The sequence below is a fragment of the Microplitis demolitor genome, chromosome 6, assembly GCF_026212275.2.
Source record: "Microplitis demolitor isolate Queensland-Clemson2020A chromosome 6, iyMicDemo2.1a, whole genome shotgun sequence".
NCBI classification, from domain to species: domain Eukaryota; kingdom Metazoa; phylum Arthropoda; class Insecta; order Hymenoptera; family Braconidae; genus Microplitis; species Microplitis demolitor.
Genome location: NC_068550.1, coordinates 8,500,836 through 8,521,146, shown reverse-complemented (window position 1 = coordinate 8,521,146; position 20,311 = coordinate 8,500,836). Strand labels below are relative to the sequence as shown.

Sequence of the window (20,311 nt, the reverse complement as noted above, 5' to 3'; positions counted from 1 at the left end):
AGAGCTGGATTTTAAGGTGAATCATGTGACAGTTCTAGGAAATAAATTCAAGCGCAAAATATTGTTTTTATTTTAAGGAGGTTCGAGCGAAACTAGTAAGTCAAAGTAGTGTTTGAATTTTTTGTTTGCTAAACTCTCCTAATAGTTATAAAAATTCATTATTTTAATTTATGATAACATAACGAATTGATAAATAATTGAAAATACTTGCTGGAGTGAGGCGAAAAAAATTTTTCGATCGTAAAGCACTCTAATGCTTCGTATCATCCCAGATAGCAAAATGACGTCTTGATGAGTTCTGAATGTGTTCTTATTTATGATTTGGACGTCTCATCAACATCTTAACGAAGTCTTTAAGAAGTTCTCTTAGAGTCTTTAAGATGTCGAATAAACCACCTAGCGAGCTCAGTAAGACGTCTTTAAAAAGAGTTCTCGAAGAATTCTTTTTTCTGACTTCGTAAATAAGACTTCAGTATGAATTTACCATGACGTCTTTAAGGAGTTCCTAATTTTGACTTCATGAAGAAGTTTAAAAATGAATACATTTAGACGTCACAAAACTGACGTCTTATTTATGGAGTCTTCAAGAACTCTTAATTAAGAGTTCTTAAAAATGACACTTTTAAGAAGTCATTATAAGACTTCTTGAAGACGTCTTCAAAAAGATGTCATAAAGCAGTCATTCCAACTTAAACGCTGTCTGGGATGAGTCGTGCAATTGATAATTATTACTTATTTAATGAAAGAAATTAATGAAATGACTTGGTTATTTTTGACTCATATGATTTAATAAAAAGATGTGGCAACAGCGCGTTCTAATTTTTCTTAAACATCGATATTCAAATTAAAGCGAGAAAACTTTATTTCTAATCTTGTCTCTCTTTTTTGTGTATTTCTATCGTTGTTTTTTCTCTCAGCTACTTCCGCGACGTTACCAAACTCTTAATCAAATGTATTTCTGACGATGAACGAGATTAAAAAATTAAGTTTAACTTTAATTATTTAAATAATTACAACGGTAACACTATATTGTTAAAATCTTATCATATTCTAAAAATATTCAAATTTATGACATGTGGTTTTTTATTTCTTAAACGTGGGAGGTTAATAATGAAAAAAATCGAATAAGTCATGACGAAAGCTTGTCCGCCATAAGAGTTTGTGTATAAGACCTTTGAAAACGTCATTTTTAAATCTTTTTTTCTAAAAAACTAGACGGTGGATCATATTCAAATTTTGAGAATACATAGATAAAGTACTTAGTTATCTAAACGCTAAGTTTCAAATCTTAAAGATGAAAAATCTTTTTTACATAAGATTTGCACGAACCTCATCAAATAATTTTTTAACAGACGAGGAAGTGAAACAGTTTTTTTTTTTTCTTTAATTAATATTATTTTTCAAAAACTTCAGACTCGATTTATTTCATTCGGAAAAAAATTTAACAATTAATTTACTTGTAAATATTTTTAATAATCAAAAATAAAAAAAAATACAATTGTACATTAGAATAAAAAGTAAAAACATCTCAAAAAAATAAATAAAAATATAAAATTCTTAAAGATTGTGATTTTGAAACGGTCGTCGCAGAGCTACGGGCGCACTTATGATAGAGTTTAAAAAATTATTATTATTGTTGTTGTTGTTATTGTTATTGTGATTATTGGAAACTCGGGATTGATGATTTTGTTGATGGCTACGTTGTACCTCGAGTGCAAGTAATTTTTGTCGCTTCTCTTCCATAAGACTTTCACGGTGTTTATGAATGTAGTCATGTACATTAGGCAATCCCATTATTACAACTGCTGATACTCCTGATCGGTACATATTCATGTCTGTTGCTTCATACCTGAAAAAATTTTTTTTAATTAGTAAGTTTTAATTAAAAAGGAAAATTATAATTTTTTAAATTTTTATTAAATGAAATTTGTTAAAATTTTCATTTAAAAAAATTTTCATTTTCAGATATTTTCTTAAAATCAACGTTTTTAATATTTATTGAATGAAATTTGGTAAAATTTTCACTAGAAAAACAAATTTTTATTCTAAATATTTTCTCGAAGTATGAAAAAATTTTTTTAAATATAATTTTGTAATTTCATTACAAAGAAAACTTTTATTTAAATAAAAATAAAAATTTTTTCAATTATTAATAAAAAAATAAAATAAATAAATTTACCATTCATTAGTAGCTTCATCATAACATTCAACATGAAAAGTAGTAGTAACTCCATTATAACCACCGATTGCAAAAATCATGTCATCAATAACTTCAATAGCAAAATTACTTCTTGGATTATACATATCTGGTATATGAGTCCATGTATCAGTTGCTGGAGTATATTTCTCGCAGCTACACATTCTTGATATCCCATTAAATCCACCTTTCATCATTAATTTAAAATCGATTGCTCAATAAATTTATCAATTACTCAGTAATTCATTCAATTAATTAATTAAATTATTTATTTATTTACTAGTTTCATAATTACCTATAACATAAATGCAACCATGATAAGCAATGCAAGATAATCCACTTCTCCATGACTTCATTGGTGCAATCATTGTCCATTGATTTGTATCAGGATCATAATATTCAGCAGAATTAGTACATTCGTGACCATCAAATCCACCAGTTATCCAAATTTTATCTGTAAATTGATTTTAATTACAATTAATATTATATATTTTTATTATTATCTCTTCTATATTATCAAAAGAATAAAAAAAAAATTGTTCCAGCCATATCTTTCTAATATAATTAGTTATTATTAAATTTGGTATTATTATAAAGGTCTTAATTTTATTTTGGGCTTTTTCATAGTCTCAGATCTTTGTATACAATTGTTCGTTCAATGTGTTAGGTTTTAAAGATCATTATTAATATACATAAATTTTAAACTAAAAGATGTCGATAGGCTGTAATTTTGTGAAAAATATTCGTATCGAGAAATGAAGAAAAACAATTTGAAGCTTAAAATCTCTATTTTAAAGATCTTCTAGCAAAAACATTTTTCTTAGCCACGGTTAGCTGTGATCATAAGAAATAGCTTGAGATAAAAATTTTCTAAATTTTTTGGCTTTGTTTCTTAGGTCTACGGGCCCGAAATTTTCTTTAAAGAAAACCAAAGCATACCTCTATTAAGGATGAAAAAAAAAGTTATCCTTTTTAAAATCGAAAATGAGACTTATGGGGAATTTATTAAAGTTTCTAAAGCTGCCTTCAAAATTACCGTAGACTCAAAAAAACAAGACTAAAAAATTAAAAAAATTTTTGTCTTGAACTATTTCTTATAATTATACAATATAACCATGACTCAAAAAATTTTTTTGCTACAAGATTTTGATACTGCAGATTTCAAGCTTCAAATTGTTTTGTATAATTTTTCGATACGACCATTTTTCATGAAAATACAACCTTCCAAAAATCACTAAAACATTTCTAGAATTTTTTGTTTCTTTAATTTGTTGGATAAGTGTATTTAAGACAGTAAAGTTAGCAGACATTTGAAATTTAAATAAATTTTTTTATCACATAAATAATATTAAAAAAAAACATTTATAAGAAAATGCACAAGTAGCAAACTTAATAAACTATATTTGCAAGTTTGTAAAAATATTTTTTTTAATATTTATTTTTTTGTTAAAAAAAATCAAAATATTGTTAAATGTCTGCTAACTTTATTGTCATGTGTATTTTGAGATTAGATATTTAATTTTTTTGTATTAATTAATGACAACACTTTTTTGGTAAACTCTCAAAATTTAATCAGTTTTTTTTTATTATCTTTTATCATGGTTGAGATATTTTAGAAAAAAGAAAACAAATTTAACGACTAATAAAGAAAAATTAGCGCGTGTGTAAATTTTTTTCAAGAATTCCATATCTATTTAAAATTATCGAAATCTCCAAGTCAGCAAATTTATGAAAAAATTTGTCTTATTAAACTAAAATAATAAAAAAAATAAATCTAATATCTGAGAGTAAATTGGTAAAGCTTTAATAAATAATTAAATTTAAATCATATTTAATAAATTTGCTGGTAATACTCGGGCAGTCATTTAGTAACTGCGAATTGCTCGTAATTATTATTATTTTTGTTACAGAGTATTTCAAAAATTTCCCGGGCTAATTATTAATGCGCACTCCCGAAATTAGCGCATGCGCGCTAATTCTAACAATGGCGTCGCGCGGCAAGTCAGCAATTCGAGGTAACGGTCATTATAATTTAAGACCTTGGTTGTAATGTTGATATTTAATTACAAGTATTTAATTAAAAAATGTTGATTTAATTAGTTTTTAATTGCCGAGTTAATAAGTGATTTATTGTGTGAGTAATTATTTTATAGCGAGTTTCGGGTTTAAAAAAAACGTTTAGCTGGTGAAATGTTGATTCCGTTGCAGACATGGTAAGTACGGTCATTAAAAATAGTAGCATTAAAAAAAATTTTTCTAATAAATTATTGTCTAAAAGTGGGTCTTTTTTACTTGTGACAATTAATGAATAATTAGATGAATAAACAATTACTATTTAGAGTAGTAGCACTAGCATCCGAACGTTGTACATTCATAGTCCCAATTAATGACCACTGGTTGTCTCGATAATTGTAACGTTCAGCGGTTTTGAATCTTTCTACTCCATCACTTCCACCCATCACATAAATTATATCATTTAATACCGCGATACTGACATAACATCTAGAACAATATCAAAAAAATTTTAACGCCAGAAAAACTAATAAAAATTAATCATAAATTAAAAGTTAAAAAAAATACCTCCTTAAATTCATTGGAGCAATTTCCCGCCAAACTTTAGTCACTGCATTGAAACACCTGCAGCTATTTAAATAGTCGACTCCATTGAACCCTCCGACTATGTACATATTAAACCCAATTACCGCAGCTCCATGATAAGCTCGTCCACCAGTTGGGTCAACTTCCAATACCTAGAATCCAATCATCAATCATCAATAACTAATAACTGATAGCCAATAGGATTTCAAGTCTGTGTAATTTGCTCTCTAAATATGAATTAGTGAAATCTTAATTAATTCAGATAGTACCTCAATTTGTCACTGGTACACTGCTTTTAATTTTATCTTATTAAACAGTTTCACTCAAAACAGTCAGTAAAAATGAATTGATTTGTCAGTAGCTCAATTTATCACCATTAAATTATTTTTTTTAGCAATCGATCATTAAAAATCTAACGGATTTACTTAGTGACTTAATTTTTCTCTATTGAATCAGTTAAAATTATTTTTATCATCTCAATAAAAATAAACTAACTGTGAATCCTCAGAATTCATGTTATTCAATATTAATATCATGTGCAATTTGTTTATCAACTATTTTTAACTTGCAATCTAATTATTCCTCAATAACTCATTGAACATTCAAATATTTCGTGGTTATTAATTTCCCATATAAAAATTTTTTTTCAATTCTTGAGCAAGTCTGCTCTCAAGATCAATAAGTGGTAGTGTCTTTTTCTACGTATGTGTCTTGCTGCAGATACTTGTGACTAGATTTAAGTTGCAAGCCTAGTGCAAGCCTTACAAAACAAATTCGTGCCAGATTATAACTCAATTCTGGGGGAAGACTACAGTTTAAAATAGTTCGTATGGTTTGCTCAAGATCTGTTCAAGGCTGAAAATTGACCTTGAGCCTTGAGCAGATCTTGAGCAACCCATGTGTAAATACCTACTGTAAGTTATTGGTGCAAGAAATGCGTCAGACACTTGTTCATTGCACCGTGTTCAAAATATTGATATTTGACATAAGTTTCTTGATACACGATCTTGCGAAAGACACATACGTAGAAAAAAACACTAGCTGCTAGGGGCATTGTACTATGGTTTAGCAGTACAGTGGATAAAGTGACTGCTCAGCAGCCGAAACTTAACAACATTCCTGCAATAAGTTGCTATGCACAAAACAGTTGATGGCAACTCATCATCAAGTTGGACAAGTAAGAAGTTGCCAAAAACTTATTTGCTCAACAAGCGTTCAATGTATATCGTAGGCCAAAGGAAGGAGTAAAGTGGCAGAGATAGTGATAGTGATTCTTGAGCAAATCTGGCGCAAGCCATGCGCTAGTATCTTTGATAAATTTCTGGTACAAGTTTTGCTCAAAAAATACGTAAGAAATTTTATCAATGAGCCATGTGTTAGTTACCATAATTCTTTAAATACAACATAATACAAAGCTTTTTTTTTTTTGTAATTCTTGATGTACCTGAAGATCGGAACGTTTTTCACGGAATGAAAATGAAAAATATAATACAATTTGACTTCTCAAAGGTGACTTTAAGGGGTAATTCTGATCTTCAGTTACATAATTCTTGAACAAGATTTAAAATTTAAAGCTTTTCATAAGTATCTGCAGCAAGATTCAGTCATATAAAGACATAGATAACTAATTACACTGGTGACCAGATTTTCGCAAAATCTCCATAAGATTGTTCTATGGACATTTCACGGAAACAAACAGTGATTCAATTAATTATAGAATTTAACTAATTAAATTAGTAAGTAATCGACTAATTCTTTGTGATATTCTTATATTACAGTGAAAACACACTAATTGATTTTTAGAGAGCGTTTATAATCTAAATATAGCTAAAAATACCGGAATCCATCTATCAGCACGGGTATCATAAGTTTCCATCAAACTAGTCGCACTGTTGCCTCTCCAGCCGCCAAAAGCGAATAAAATTTCATGTGGGACTCGCGGCCTCGCTATTTCCGGAGTATCCAGTTCCCCATCTTTCTGCGTAATCATTTCCAAGTCATACAAAAACGTCAAAGTTTCAATAATGATCGGCCTGCATTCTTCAAAACCCGTAACATAAGGATGGTCTTTAACTTTCTCCAGAAAATACTGAGTGTCAAGTAGTCCCAGTCTTATTGTCTTCATCAAATCTTTTATATATTTCTTCCGTTCATCGGGATTATGATTAATCCAACGTAGAACGAATTCCCAAACAACTTCTTCGCTTTTAACATTAAGTTCGTCTGTTGCTATCAGCGGACGAATTTCGTCTATTGACAAATGAATTATTTCTTCACTTTTAACCGCAACCTATTAATGAATCAATAAATGAATAAATTAAGTAATTATTCAATAAATAAGTAAATTTATTCGTTGGTTTTATTCTATTACCTCAACAAAATGTCTCATTACAAAAGTATGAGCATCGACTTCTAGCGGTTGGCAAAAATGTTCCCGCGCAAATCTGAGCACGCCGATGCAATTTTCAGGTGTTAAATTGTCACGTAAATAATTATGGCATAAATCGAGGATACCAAATATACATAAATAATTTGCTGTTACAAGTAATTGACAAACGTTCTCGTGATTAACGTCCAAAGAACGGAGATACGCGTACTCGAGTAATAAATTCATCATTTCGCTCTGTACTCCGGGTACTAAGACATCGGTTTTTTCTTGAGAATATAAACTTGTTGTGAATAATGTCCTTTAATTAATTATATTTTTTTATAATTCAATTAAATTATCATTAATTTAGAAAATTAAATTAATAGACTATTTCATGTAAAACTTGAAAATTCAGTAGCAGGTTCAGATTATGATTTTTAAACTAAAAAAATTGAGTTCAAAAAGTTCAGTAACAGGACCATGGTCCATAATGGGCCATTTATTTTAATGAAAATTATAGTTGGGATTTAATTATTTTTTTTTTTATAATTTTGTAACCAAAATAACTAGCCGAAAATTTTTAAATTTGAAAAAAAAATGACAATTTTTTTTTTTTAATTTTTATCAGCAAGAGTATAACCCAGACGTTGAACCGTCATAATGAAATTTTTTTATTACACTAAAGTAATTTGAATAAAAATAACAGTATTTACAAAACATTCTCCTTTAATTAGTTTTATCAGTTGCTTTAATTGCAAAATAATTAAAAAAAATATTAATACCTAAAATAAGTACTGCATGCAGATAAAATAGCTCGATGTATTGGAAAAACTCCTCCATCTTCAAGCCGAATTATAGCGTCACAAAATAAATTATTTAGCCTCAAATCGTACAACGATTGCATTGCTTGTGTGCTCATACATCGACCGCCATATGTCGCCAATAAACCCGATGACAGTTCACTTTTATCATTAGAATTTAAATTTAATTTATTCTTATCCATCTTTTATTTTTTCTCAACCTTCAAATCTAAAAATCGCTCATAATTTTTCTAGTTATAAAATTTTTTTTTTTCACACTCGTCAGCATATTTAAATGAATTTAAAACTTATTCTTTTATTAATTATTTTTATATATTTATTTTTTATTTAAAAAAATAATAATTATTTATAAAATTTTATAATTACACTAATAATTTACAAAACATTTTTTGACAGTCATTAAGTCGTTGCACAATTATTCACTTGTTTATAAATATATATATTAGGGTGGCAGTATTTTTTCGACTTTTTTTTTTGTTTTGGAACTCACATAAAAAACTGTTAGTTTGAAGTATTTGAAGACTCCTCTTCGAGTTTGAACTCAATCAATAATTTTCTAGCGGCCGCTTAAGAATTTTTAAACTTTCGAAAATCAACGGACACTCATTTCTTTTTCTTTTAAATTTTCGATTTCTTACGAATTTAATCTTTGACGTTGTGTAGGCCGTTTAGAAACATACCCCAATTTCAGTCACAATTTTAATATTTAAAGGTTGGTCAATATTTTTGAAAATAAATTTATCGAATTTTTTAATAGTTTTGAGCAAACTTTAAATATTAATATTAAGACTTAATCTTGAGCATAATTTAAATTGAAAAATAATGAACACACAATTAGACAAGGCGGCCACTAATTTTTAAAAATAAAATTCTCTGAATTTTATAAATTTTTAGTTTAATAATATTTTAATTACCTGACTATAATATATGATAATACATATATATTTGTATAGAAAATTATAAAGGAAAATAGTATTAGATAATTCAATAAATTTATTTTCAAAAATATTCACCGACTTTTGGGTATTAATATTTTGATTTGAAATTTGGGAATGTTTCTCTACGGCCTACATAGAAAAGATTAAACTAGTCCAAGTAGCACACTTGAATTTGGGACATCTATAAGATAGTTTTGAGACTGTTTTTTGACTTTTCGATAAAGCACCAAAATGTTGACAAAGCAATCAGAAATTAATATCCCTGAAAAGATATCTGCTGATAAGATTTAATACAAGTGACGACGAAATGTAAATTACAAATAATTGTCAGAAAAGTCGTGTAAACGATTTTGTAATTGAAATGACTCTTTTAGGACGGAAAAAAAACACAAGTTTCTTATGACTCCTAGGATCAACATTTGTATATCTTTTTACATAAAAAAATTTGTCTTGTCTTTTTAAAAGACATCTTTATAACATCTTAAAGATGTTTCAGTGCTACGTAGGAGTGAAGATCCAAAGATTAAAAAAAAAACAAAAATTGGTTTTCGTTGATTTTCGAAATTTAATGAAATCTTGAGCCATCTCGAAAAAATTTTTTAATGACTTGAAATTCGGGCGGGAATTTTAAAATATTTCAAACTATTATTTGAAGTGAGATTTAAAAAATAAAAACAGTCGAAAAAATATTGCCACCCTAATCTAGCAAAAAATAATTAATTTACAAATAAATTATAAACAATGTAAATATTTTTTTTCTTTAAAATCATTATTTTCTTGTTTAAAATTATTATTATTATCTTTTTTTTTACGTAAATAATAATTATCATGACAAATAGTAACACGTTTGCATAAATTGAAATTATTATCTAAAATACTATTAGAAAATACATTAAATTTAAATAGCGTATTACATGGATATTGATTATTATTATTATTATTATTATGATCATTAGTTGAAAAATTGTCTCTAACCTCAAAATGTTTTTTTTTATCGTCATAATTAAATAACCTGAGAGTCCAATGAACGACAGTAAAAGTTACGGCATTAGAGGGAAAAGCACGTAAAATAGTTGAATTTAGCCCGCGAAATAGACAACGTAGCCCGTCGTCCTTGAGCGATTTTTTAAAACAGTCGACAATGTTTTTGTACCGGCCATTTTGATCAGCTTGAATGCGTGACTTGATAACGTCTATTGGATAAGTGAAGATCCAGGATGCGGTGCCAGCAAGTCCACCAGCGATAAGCATGTGGAGGGTTGTGGCTTCTTTGTTCATTTCGTTGATATCGTTTGAGGTCAAGCTAAAATTTATGTAAATATCCCGGGTAAGGGCCTCGTATGTAGCGAAATAGAAACCCAGGCTGGGGACATCTCGGAGAGTAGTTATCCAGAAACCGCGAAAGATACCATGGATACCATGATTACGATAAATGTCTTTGAGACATGATACCGGGCCTGAATAAGTTGGATTAGAGCTATCTTGAAGCTGCAGGCGCATTTTCGCTAACTCGAGGGGGGATGTAACGGGCGATTGAGCCAGGCCTGCTATGGCACCCGCTAAAAAATGCGAGCTGAGGTTTTCGGGGTCTTTTATTATGAATTTTTGGCATTGAGCGTAGACACCAAATAAAATGGCATTTATTGCTGCTACTCCGGCTAATGGTGAAGACAGTCCTCGGTAGAATCCGGTGATCTAAATTAAAATTTAGATTCTCAAATATTTTTATTTAAAATTTTAAGAAACAGATTTTTTTTTTCAAGTTTTTGCAGAGAATTAACAAAGGAGGCAGAATGGGTCATTACGGAAAATTAATTTAAAGAAATTTTTTAAAATAAAATTTCTTGTTTGTAAAGTGACGGATGTATAGTAAAATATTAAGAAATTTAAGTGACAAATTAAAATTTTTTATTACGTTATTACCCTTATTAAAAGAAGCGATTTAAAGTGATTAGAAAAAAAAAATTTTAAATACTTCTTAATACTTTTGAATACTTTGGATACTTTCAAATTGTCCTTCTTATGGGTATTTAACATTACAAAACGTTTAAAACTAATTTCTTTTGATAGGGGTATTACGTAATTTTTTTAAAAAGTTTTTATGAAATGTTAAGAAATTAAAAATTTGACTTTAAATCAAGAATTTTTCTTTTTGAATATCTTATATATTTATAAATTTTAATAAAAAAATTTTATATTTATAAATTTTTGACTAGTTTCAATGAAATACAAAAATATGTCTTTATACGAAATTTAATAGAAAATAAATCAGAAAAAAAAAAATTGTTAAGTCCCGAGTTCTTAAAATTAAGAATTATCAATAGACTTCAAACTAATAAAAAAAAAATTATAGATTTTAAAAAATAGTTGAACAAAAGAAAATTTTTATCAGTTAACGTGGAAATTATTAATCATTTCTTGAAAAAAAATGTAGATACCGGAATGATTTAAAATAAAAAATAAATAAAATTACCGATTCTTTGTAAAGGATGGATTGAAAACAGTGCCATGTTCCTCGATAAACTGGATTATTATAACTTTGAACTTGTAAATGAACCTTGATTGTATCCAGAGGGTATCCAACAACAAGACCCGCACACCCTGGACAAAATTTTCTAATCTCTTTCTCACTCTAGTCTTATATATTTATTAAATGATTATTTTACACGATTTAAATACTTTTAATTAATGATTTTACAAATTTAAAATATTTTTCAATACCTCCAATACAGCCGGCGACGAAATCGGTCATCGCATTGATATCAGCAAATTTTTTTCGTTTATTTTATCAAAGCACAATTCAGAAATTTCAATTACTTTTGGTAATAATTAAGTATGATAAAATAATATATGGATGTTTCGAGAGACATCGAGACTTACTGAACAAAACTTATGTTACTGATTTGAAATATATTATCGTCATTTCATATTATTAATGGGTTTTAATAAAATTCTGGTGATAATGATAATAGGCAGAGTGGTGATGGAGATAGGGAGACTTTTTTATTCAAAAGAGGGTCGAGAGTTCAATGGTGCAAGCAAAACATTTATTATTTATGTGTATTAATAATAAAAGGAATAGTTTTTTTTTTCTTTTAAGAAGAGGATCTTGCGGCTTTAACAAAGATACACGGAAAGAAAAACTCCATTATAATTTACAATGTTAACATCGTAATCGTGGACTAGACTTTTATTATGAACATGAATTTTCAAATGTCTTATTTTAAAATTTACTATGTAGGTTACAGTTTTTACTATTGAATATCGGAAATAGAAAAAAAAATCTGGGCGTCGGTTGACCCTGCGGGCCAGCCCCAAAACTTCCCGCTGTTTTCGACCTCAAAGAGCTCGAAAACATTAGTGTAGATATATTTTCGAGCTCTTCGAGCTCGAAAATGCTCTCACATGCAATTGTTTTTTTACGATCTTTTCAAGCTCTAACAAGTTACCTGTTATGCTGAAGTTTGAAAATTTAAGAATCGAAAATCATCAATGAAGCGGTTTTTAAAATTTAGTTCCTGATTATGTTCAGTAAAATAAGTATATTGAGGCAGAAATCAATGTCAGGGATCAAAATCAAGATTCAAATAAGTTTTGACTCATGTAAGAAACAATAAAATATGAAATATCCGACAAAAATATTAAAAACTACGTTTTATCGATTTTTTTGTTGATAATATGATTTAAACTGAAAACCAAGTTCGATGACATTATATGATCAAAAGAAACCATAAAAAAGATGAGTTGGTATGATATCAGGCACATTTTAGTACGTTATATTATGATTTATCCGGAAAAAATAACATAAAATGTTATTTTTTTAACTTTTCAACGCCGATATCTTTTGAACTAATCAATCGGTTTTGATAGTTGACATGGCAATCGGCGCGTTTTATTGAATTCTAGAGCTGATTAAAATTTGAAATCGATCGCGTCAGTCGTTTCGAAAATATTTAGAAAAAACCGTTTTTCACCATTTCTTTCTCCCACGATAACTCTCGAACGAATTATCCGATTTTGATGTTAGAGGTGGCAATCGACGCGTTTTATTGAGTACTAGAGCTGATTAGATTTTGAAGTCGATCGTATGAGTCGTTTCTGAGAAATCAATAAAAAACTAAAAAAAAAATTTTTTTTTTTTCGTAATTCGCAAATATTTTCGAGTCTATTCGATCAAATAATCTGAAATTTTCAGAAAAGTTGAAGGCCAACAAGCTCTTTCGATTGCCACCTCAACCATCCAAATCGATTCATTAGTTCAAAAGTTACAAAAAGTTTACATACACACACACACACACACACACACACACACACACACACACACTCGGACATCATTCTGAAAATAGTCAGAATAGCTTCCTAGGACCTCAAAACGTCGACATCTGATGAAAACTCGATTTTCGAAAATCGGGGTGAAAACAATAACTTCCCGAAATTTTTGAAAATCGTCGATTTTCTTAGCGGGAAGTTAAAAAAATTACAATTTAAAAACCTTGGTTGTTCCTCTATTTATCGTTCTATTTATTTTTGAATGAAATAAATTTTACCAAATATGCTCCGACAACATTATGGTCAACATACTCAATGCTCAAGAGTACAATAAATGCTAAGCATAATGTTGATATTGGTGGGTATTCTCGTCTTCAAGCCTTCTTAAAAAAAAAAAAGGACAAGATTCCGAAGCAAGAAGTCAAACGTTTTTTTGTCCAGTCAGATTGACAAGTTTCTAAAAGTAGCTCCAGATGATTGATACTTAGCAACAGAGGTTAGGAATTATACGTTTGTCTTAAATGATATTTAAAAAAAATTTATTTTCGATTGATTACTCATTTAATTTAATTTAGGTGGTTGCGATTCTTGGAGTACTTGGAGCATGCAGAGGTTAAGAACTCTGTAACATGACGGTCAATAATATTTCAATAGAATCGTGATTTTTTTTTTAATTAGAAAATTGATTTAAGATTAATTGATTAATTAATCATCTTGAAAAGAATTTCTGAAATTAGAAACAAGCCAGGAGTCCAACCCGGATTTTCACGATAACATCTTCAAATTCATCCTTCAAAACAGTGATATCTTAAATATGTACCAATAAAAATTTTAAAATAATAATAAATTTTTTAACATAGTAAGAGTTAGATAATGGTAGGTTATTAATATGCTCTCTAAAAATGAATTAGACAAATTCACTGCGAATTAGTGAATATGCACTGGACATCAGCTATAAGTATACGATTGGTGAAATTAGTGGTATACTTATATAGCTGGAGAAATAGTGACTATCCGCCGAATCTCAGTAAATTTTACTAACTCACTTTTAGAGAGTGAGGTTTCCAAGTTGATTGAAGAACAATAAATATTCTTTCGGGGTTTCAAAAATTGCTAGAAGAAATTTTTTTTTTCTGTCTGCTAATACTTTGCAAAATACTGAAACTTCTTCTTTTCATGTGGAGGGCTTCGCTCTCCGAACCCCCATCGAGACTCTGCCCTTGGATCCCCTCGAGGTATGTCCTTTTTTCACGAAAATAATTAAATAGGGAATTGAGAGACATTGAAAGAAATGATAGATCAAATAGTAAGGCAGAGTATTAAGTTTCACCTGAAATTGATAGTCAGTTGAAAAATTGATTTTCCGGGTCTATTTTTACGATAACCAATTTAGAATATGGAGAGAAAATCCACATTTCAAATTTTTACTTGGGTCACTGCAGAATTGCTTAAGATATCGGGTTTCTTTTTTTTTATAATTATTCGTTGCTTAAATTCAATACTTATAGCAAACCCAGTGATTCTTATAATTCAGATTTCTTGATTATTAAACATAAAAATTTGTTAAATAATATTTTGTTTAACAAATTTTTTATGTTAAATGTATTGTTATTATACAAACGACTTGTGTTGAATTAACCGATTGTTGTGTTGAAAATCAACACAAAAAATTTAACCATATAATTTTTTAACACAAATACACAATATTTCCAACTGTATACAGACTTGATTAAGACTTCAGATACAAATTTACATAAAACTTCTTTACGAACGCTACTAGCGGAACTGTTGTAAGCTGTATTAATCCTTCTAAGGCTGCAACTCTTAAAATGATAAAGTGAATCTATTCTGTACATTTTGCACGACTCTTAATGCGAAGCATTAGAGAGTGCTTTACGATCGAGAAATTCAGTTTGCCTCTTTTAATTTCTGTAATAGATTAAAATTTATCACAGGTCAATCAGTCCGCAAGAATCAACGAATTTTTCCAATTGACCCGTGTCAGGCGGTTTTGTCTATTGAAATTTGTCAAACTAAAATCGATTATTCATTGGCCATCCATATAGGGGAGACCGGGGCAAGGAAGTCCTCCTGAAATTTTGATAAAAAAAAAATTTTTTTTTTTCGTCTAATTACAATAAATCCGATATGTTTGCGCATTTTTAGCCCTACGCATAACGCCTGGGGCAAAATGGGCCAGTCGAAACATCTAAAAAAATGATTTTTTCATATTTTTCAGCTGAGTCTCTGTCTGAGGCAAATTTGGTCACTAAAAAAATTCAAAAATAAAAATTTCTTTTTGAGTTGATAAATTTTTAAAATAAAGTTAGAAATAAAGATTGGGTTAAAAATAATGACAAATAAGAAATATAGAATTTCTTTTTTTTTTTAAATAATAATTATTAACTAATCTAATCGTGGGGGGACGATTTATTACACCTTAAAAAATTTTTTTTGAGTCACATAAAATAAAAATAGTATTCAAGAAAAATAAATACGTTCTTAACGATGAAAACAATTAAAAAAAAAAATTTATCATTTTTTCGAGGGGGGCCTTCTTGCCCCGAAAAAAAATTTTTTTTTTTTCAGAGTTTCGGCAGAATGTCTACAAGTTTGTTCAAAATAGGACAAAAGTAAAGTGATCTGATGGTTGAAAGCCACAAAAAATAATAACCGGCTTAGGGGGGCCTCCTTGCCCCGGTCTCCCCTACTTTTTTTTAACTTTTGTAAGTTACTAATTTCTCAATTATTCCATCTTTCATAAGAAATAATAATAATTTTCTAATTAAAATCATCATTTATAAGTCAGAACACGATTTTTTCGTCGCCCGTCCGCCCACCAGCCAAACATCGATATAAATAAACAGACTCACACGCGCAGAATCGTTTCATCAGCTGACAGTATTATAAATTTTCACCCGTTGCATCTAAAAATACATATTTACTGGTTACAACTTATTTTAAAATTTTCATTATTCACAATATTACAATCATAGAAATATATTGATAAAATGGATAAAATAAGTTTAGATTCTTCAGCTGATATATTGAAGCCCCGTCTCATAATACAGGTACCATAAAAATTTTTTTAAAGTAATAAATTAATATAAATAATAATAAATAAATAAATAGGATGAATCGGATTGCCCGTTATTGACACCAAGTTCATCAGTAACACATGACGAAACACCAAGTAGTGAACAATCTTCATCAATATTTATAAATCAATTAATAAATAATAATAAAGATTTATTGAACCAATCTGAAGAGATAAATTCAGTGGCTGCTGCTCTGAGTAATTTAAACTCTGAAAATGGTATAAAAGCCTTTATGGACAGTGTTGTTAATAGTAATAATAATAAAATAAATGATGGTTTGTATTAATTTACTTCAATTGAATCAATTATTTCTGCTGCTATTATGATTATTATTTTATTGATTAGCTTCGTAAACTTATGTTTAGTAACTCAGTAGCACTTAGGTTCTTTTGGAAGAGGTTTGAAATTTTTTAATTTTTTTATATTCAGAATCAAGTTCGAGAGATCCGATGGTTGAATCATCTAGCGATAGTAACTGTAGTGAACAAAATATTAATAAAGAGCCAGTATGTACGCAATTGTTGACTCAATTGAATACTGCGTACCAACATTTGGCGCCAGATGCTCAGGCTATTGTAGGTATTTTTTAGTTATTAAGTTTTAGGCTCGAGCAATAGTGATAAAATCGAATTTAAATTTAAATTTGTTATTAATTTGAACAATCATAATTATTTGTTAGTTTTTAAACTATTTAAAAAATTTTAAATTACCTGTGGAGTTTACAATTACTCGTTAATTTTTTGGATTATTCAGTTTTTATTCGAGTATTCGAATTGGGTTTCGAATATTAAATTTTGCTTTGTATAAAAAAATACAAAAAGTTTTTTACAAATAATTTTAATTTTCTGAATAATTTGAAAAGTTACGAAAGCTTGAAAACTTACGAATAATTCGAATTTTTTGAATGATCAAATTTTATCAATAATTAGAAATCTTACGAATAATTTAAAATCTTATAAAAATTTTCAAACTTATACGAATAATTTGAATTTTTTCAATAATTGACATTTTTCTAATTAAGAAAATTTCATGAATAATTCGAAAACTGAAGGAAAATTCAAACTTGATTAATAATTCAGAATCTTAAAAAAATTCGCAAATTTACGAATAATTTACAAATAACTCGAATTTTTCGCATGACTCCCTCGCAGATTCGAATTACGGTAAATTGCTGTATTTTACTGTAAAATGCCATAATTTTCTGCAAATTTGTCGTATTTACTGGAATTTGCGGCAAATTACGGTAAATTGCGACATTCAGAAAAATTACCGCAACGTTACCGCAAAATTTCGGTAAAATGCCGCGCCTTACCGTAAAATATCGCAGTAGTGCCATAAATTGTACGGCGAATTACCGCAATTTTACTGTGAAATGTAGCAATACTGCGATATTTTGCGTAAATTCGTCTGAATATTGTAAATTACGGCGTTTTACGGCAATTTACCTTAATTCGGATCCGCTAGGGCCTTTTTCAGTTTAATTTAATTTTTTTTAATAAATTGGTAGAGTATATATCCTGAGCTTAATATCTACTCCATATAGTTTTGCAGCCAAGAAAATGGTGGAAAACCGCCACTGGTTGGTGGAAATGCAATACAATTGGTCATGCCTAAAACACCAAAAGATTACGAATTCACGAGGTGGAATTGGGTTAGAATTAGACAAGTTTGTTTTTGGGGAATGATCTGCTTGTTAACTATTACTACTACTTTTGCGATACGCGGAATTGTTTTAATGCCACGCAGGTAATTAATTTAATAATTAATTATTTTTAGTTAAAATGTCCATATGAAAAAATGCAGTAAATTCGGGCATAATTTACTAGCTTACTAAAAGTAACAATAAAATTATTTTTACAATATTTTTGATTAAATTCAAACATATAACAGTTATTTTACGAAAATAAAATTATCTAGATGCGATCCATCAACTGAATGGTGGCAAGGAAAACTTTTCTATGAAATTTTCCCGGCTTCTTTTCAAGATTCTTCGAAAATCGGTGACGGCATCGGTGATCTTCAGGGAATAAATACCCGGGTAAATTATTTGAAAAACCTTGGAGTTAAAGCCGTGCATTTGAATTCAATATTTCCCTCCGAACATTACCCTGAGCACTACTCAAACATCTTGAGTCTGACTTCCATCGACGAGAACCTCGGCCGCATGTCCGATTTTGAAAACCTCCTTAAAAATCTTCATCGCAACAACATGAAATTAATTATAGACCTTCCCGTTCACTATTTTACTCATTCAGCCAAGGAAAAAGTTCACAAAAGACACGCAAGCATCGAAAATGCAACGGATTCAAAACCAAAATTCGAGCGTTACATTTCCAACAATCTCAACAATAATAATAATCAATTTAATATAATTTACGAAATAACAAAAGCGTTAAAATTCTGGCGAGCCAAACAAGTAGATGGTTTTTATTTAAAAGACTTGGAGCACCATATCAATAACAATACATATATAATTGATGCTTTGAATTACTGGCGAAATATTATCGAGTCCGATAAAATTCTCATGTGCCACTGGAAAGTATTGAAAGCTATTAGCGATAATGAAGTTAAGACGACCTTGATTAGAACAATGAATTTAATAGACGTGACACTTAATTTTGGCAATGGAACCCAAGAAATGAAGAAGCAAATTGATGAAGTTATAAGCAGTCAAGTATTTGGAAAATTGAATAATGAGAAAATTAATAGCAGACCGTGGATTCATTGGTCTACTGGAGGAATCGAGAGACGATTGATTAATAATTTGGGTGTTCAGAATGCCAGTTTTGCTGCTACTGTGTTATCTATGATGTTACCTGGTACTCCAAGTTTGTTTTACGGAGATGAAGTAAGTTATAGATTTTAATTTTTTATTTACTTTTTGTTATTATTTATTGGAATTTTCAGATCGGAATGGGCGATTGTGCATGTGAAGATCATAATGATTTAGAACATCTGCATAGTTTACCACCAATGCCTTGGCAAGTTGTTTTGAATAACAAGTCGGAAGGATTTTCAATGAACGGAATGATTTTTCCATGGCTACCGGCTTCTAATGTATTTTCAAATGAAAATGCTATTATGGAAGACTCGTTGGGAAAAATGATTCGCCTAAGGCAGTCTACTGCACCGATTTTCAGTGATACTGCGAAAAGACACGAGCTGTTTGGGGTTAATTGTGAAGTCAAGTAAGAACGAGTCGAGCACTAAATTCTGTGTTAAATGAGTACCCACATCGATGTATTTGGCTCGGATGGTCATCAACTATTTTGGGATGGGTACCAAATGGTCGAATTTCACTTCCAGCTAAATATATCGATGTGGGTACTTAAACTAGAGGAAATTTCTTTGCTGACTCATCCCTATAGTATATTTTATTTTTTCCTTAAACTCAAAAATTATAAAATCATTTTAAAATATTTTATTACAGATACGCTCGCGATGAATTAATTATTATTGAGCGATGGTATACACGTCAAAATACATACATTTATCTAGGTAATTTTGGTAACACAACGCACAAAAAAGATTTTTCTTCATTTTTTTACGAAGGACGGATTTTAGTTGGACCCTTGAAAAAAATAAATCAAACTATTCACTTTAAAGAATTTACCATTGCACCTGGTGAAGCTTTTGTCATACAACTAGAGAAATAAGTTATACAACTACCTCGATAATTTTATAGATTATTATATTTTTCTTTCTTCAATAAAATTAAATAATTTATTTTCTATTCTCGTCTAACTAAAATTAAATTTTATTTCAAGTTCCCATTACCCACAAAAAATTAAATTATTTAATAATAAAAAAATAATTATTTAAATTACACTAAATTAATTTTTTTATATTAAAATTATCTAAATTATTTTTACAATAAATTTGTGAGCAAAGTTTTCTAAAGTGTAATTACGTAATCCGATGTATAGAAAAAATTTAATTGGAGGCTATAGAATTAATAGCGATCGTGAAGACAATGTTCGGCGTCGTCATAAAAGAAACTTTCATTTCTAATTATTTTACTT

The 20,311-nt window shown here is 29.0% G+C and overlaps 3 protein-coding genes across 6 annotated transcripts; 1 reads left to right on the top strand and 2 right to left on the bottom strand.

Moving 5' to 3' along the window:
• Position 1: 1 nt before the first annotated feature.
• Positions 2-20,022, top strand: LOC103570654 (neutral and basic amino acid transport protein rBAT). Of its 4 annotated transcripts, none has more exons than XM_053740142.1 (10): positions 5-95; positions 4,108-4,410; positions 15,781-15,917; positions 16,001-16,262; positions 16,324-16,564; positions 16,719-16,864; positions 17,833-18,035; positions 18,207-19,137; positions 19,197-19,477; positions 19,720-20,022. In XM_053740142.1, exons 4-10 carry the CDS (start codon positions 16,203-16,205, stop codon positions 19,943-19,945), a joined length of 2,088 nt encoding a protein of 695 aa, XP_053596117.1. In that variant the 5' UTR covers positions 5-95; positions 4,108-4,410; positions 15,781-15,917; positions 16,001-16,202; the 3' UTR covers positions 19,946-20,022. The 4 variants fall into 4 exon arrangements, with proteins under 4 accessions (XP_053596118.1, XP_053596117.1, XP_053596116.1 ...); XM_053740141.1 differs by having other exon boundaries at positions 15,997-16,262; XM_053740143.1 differs by lacking the exons at positions 4,108-4,410; positions 15,781-15,917 and having other exon boundaries at positions 2-16.
• On the bottom strand, positions 1,526-8,226 carry LOC103570609 (kelch-like protein 10). The gene is made up of 8 exons (XM_008548402.2): positions 7,946-8,226; positions 7,167-7,482; positions 6,633-7,085; positions 4,778-4,947; positions 4,530-4,699; positions 2,493-2,651; positions 2,180-2,384; positions 1,526-1,849 (listed from the first exon to the last, which is right to left on the bottom strand). The coding sequence occupies exons 1-8, from the start codon at positions 8,164-8,166 to the stop codon at positions 1,558-1,560; spliced, it is 1,986 nt and encodes a 661-aa protein (XP_008546624.1). The 5' UTR covers positions 8,167-8,226; the 3' UTR covers positions 1,526-1,557.
• Positions 9,620-12,240, bottom strand: LOC103570655 (mitochondrial basic amino acids transporter). Its single transcript, XM_053740033.1, has 4 exons — positions 11,644-12,240; positions 11,396-11,523; positions 9,735-10,617; positions 9,620-9,624 (listed from the first exon to the last, which is right to left on the bottom strand). The coding sequence occupies exons 1-4, from the start codon at positions 11,672-11,674 to the stop codon at positions 9,620-9,622; spliced, it is 1,047 nt and encodes a 348-aa protein (XP_053596008.1). The 5' UTR covers positions 11,675-12,240.
• Positions 20,023-20,311: the final 289 nt, after the last annotated feature.